Source organism: Mercenaria mercenaria, chromosome 4, assembly GCF_021730395.1.
Source record: "Mercenaria mercenaria strain notata chromosome 4, MADL_Memer_1, whole genome shotgun sequence".
Taxonomy (NCBI): Eukaryota; Metazoa; Mollusca; class Bivalvia; order Venerida; family Veneridae; genus Mercenaria; species Mercenaria mercenaria.
In genome coordinates, this window is record NC_069364.1 from 1,232,025 (window position 1) to 1,234,262 (window position 2,238).

At 48.3% G+C, this 2,238-nt stretch overlaps 1 protein-coding gene across 1 annotated transcript; it reads left to right on the forward strand.

Moving 5' to 3' along the window:
- Positions 1–222: 222 nt before the first annotated feature.
- Positions 223–1,294, forward strand: LOC123552586 (CCHC-type zinc finger nucleic acid binding protein-like). Its single transcript, XM_045342326.2, has 2 exons — positions 223–512; positions 1,159–1,294. Exons 1-2 carry the CDS (start codon positions 223–225, stop codon positions 1,292–1,294), a joined length of 426 nt encoding a protein of 141 aa, XP_045198261.2.
- Positions 1,295–2,238: the final 944 nt, after the last annotated feature.

A 2,238-nucleotide genomic window follows, 5' to 3' on the forward strand; every position in this document is an offset into this window, starting at 1 on the left:
TCGTACAGGTGTCTCATGAAGAAATTGGAACTGCGGTTTGGGGCGAAAGAACTTGTGCATCAAGTGGTTTATGGGAAAACAAAGGTCACGTGTCGTACACGTGAACCGTAAGCGGAGGGTCCAAGGATCTGTGAGACCAGAGTTAGTGGTGCAGCATCAAGTTTGACTGGAGTAGAGGTAGAGGTGATAGTTAAGAAAACAGTGGAAAAGTTGTTTGCAGAAATGGCCAAGGAGCGTAACGATGGTGACGGCCGATCACTTGGTCCTGACGTTTGCTACCAGTGTGGTAAAACAGGCCATTTCAGACGAGATTGCCCAGAACGTAGATGTTACCGTTGTCAGGCAAAAGGACATTTGAAGAGGAATTGTCCAGAAGGTCAAGATCAGCATCAGAATGGCAGGAGTGTTGTAAACAGGGTTTGTTTTAACAATAATACAGATAAGACGGAACCAGGGCGGTTTGCTGTGTGGAAAGGCCAAGGGTTGCAAAAGAGGTGGTTGGAGAACCAGAAGTGAATTGTGGCAGTCCTCGTAGGACTGTGACGGGAAGGCAGCATATGCGGTCAGAAGCAACACAAACAGGTGTGTGACAGTCAGTGAAAGTTAAAGAAGGCAGTCAGGTGATGAAGCTGCAGCTGGAATGACTAAAGTGGCGTTCACCAGGGAAGCAGATGTTCAGGCCGGTAATTGCAGGCGGTCAGATGATTATGGTGAAACGAAGGTAGCAGAGATCTGTAAACTGTCATCAGCATCAAGGAATACCTGAATGTGGCACCAATAGAACAAGACATGTTGTTGGGGCTCGACTTGTTGTACAAAAGAGCAGTTCTTAACATGCCAAAGCGAACGATGATTTTTGATGATGAAGTTATACCACTAATGGCGGAGAAGTTTCCTGGAAATCCGCTCGTAGCGGGGATTACGGTGTGCAGGGACAATGTGCCATCGGAATTTGCAGTCTGCATTAAATGTCAGGAGAACGGGAAGCAGTGGCGCTGTGGAGTTGGCTGGTCAAAGGCAGAAGTGATCTCAAGGTGTTTGCAGGGAGCAGTAGGCTAGAACACCGAGAAAGGCTGTGGATTTAAAAAAGGGTCAGCAGAGGTATTCAGCCAAGGGCAGAAAAACAAGGCAATTCCAGGGGGACTGTTTGAAAAACAGGTGTGTCAAAAGTCAGCAGAGTGGGATTGCTGGGAGGAAGGACCAGGATAGGAAGCACCAGGTGCGGGGAAGTAACAGAGATTTAGAGGGGGTAGGATCGGCTCAGGAGGCAGAGCCCCCTCCCCGGCAGTTTTAAGCAGCAACACAGAGATGCGGGACAAGGGATGTTGTACGCCTCTTGTGTGGTGATGTCGTGGATGTTAGCGAAGAACCTGAAATTTCAAGACCTAAATAGTTCCAGTCAAGTATGACACAAGAATTGTAGTTGCAAGGTAGTATCGGGGTGGTACCTGGAAATCAGAAGCAAGACATCAAATAAAAGGGGCATTAGAGGCCATGGTGTAGTAAAATCATCGGGGAGCAGTGAAGACAGGCCAGAGATGTTGTTGGTAGATGTCGACTATGGGGACTGCTTGATGTAATTTCTTGGAAGTATAGGCAGGAAATGGTAAAAGGATGCACTGGAGTAGCAGTGGCAGCCAGCAGGTGCGTAGTTGAGTGGTTGAATTCAACTCTAAAGGCAGAACCGGGAGCAGTTGTAGCATGTCACAAGATCAAAGAGTGGCTAAGTACGAGATTTAAGGTGGTAGCTTTCGGCGGTGATTTAGCGTTGTAGATGGTGGTAACAAGGGGAGAATATCTCTGGAAGTTGTACTGGAGCGCTAGAATAGATGAGGGAAGTCCACAGGGATGGTTGTCTCCGGAGGTGCATCAGGGCATGCACAATGTGTAGAGACTAAGTCTGTTATCACTTGTGGGGCAGTCTATGGCGTATCTCTTAAGATCTTGTATATGGGGGAGAGCAGGTGCGACAGGAGGACAAGTGGTTGCAAATGTCGGGGTCGTGGAGTCGTGCAGAAGTCAGGAAGTTGGGCATCTGAGTCGACAGGTAGTGATGGTTTTCAGGAAGGCAGGAATTTGTGGTCTACCTCGTAGGTTGGCTAAGAAGACGTCGCAGTCTGCCATGTCGGTAGACTGAGAAGGAGTTGTGATTGGCCTTGTAGGTCGAATCAAGAAGGGAGTTGCCTTGTAGGCAACTTGCAAGCTGTCAGTTGCTTGCGGGTGTTTGCATGTTTAGTA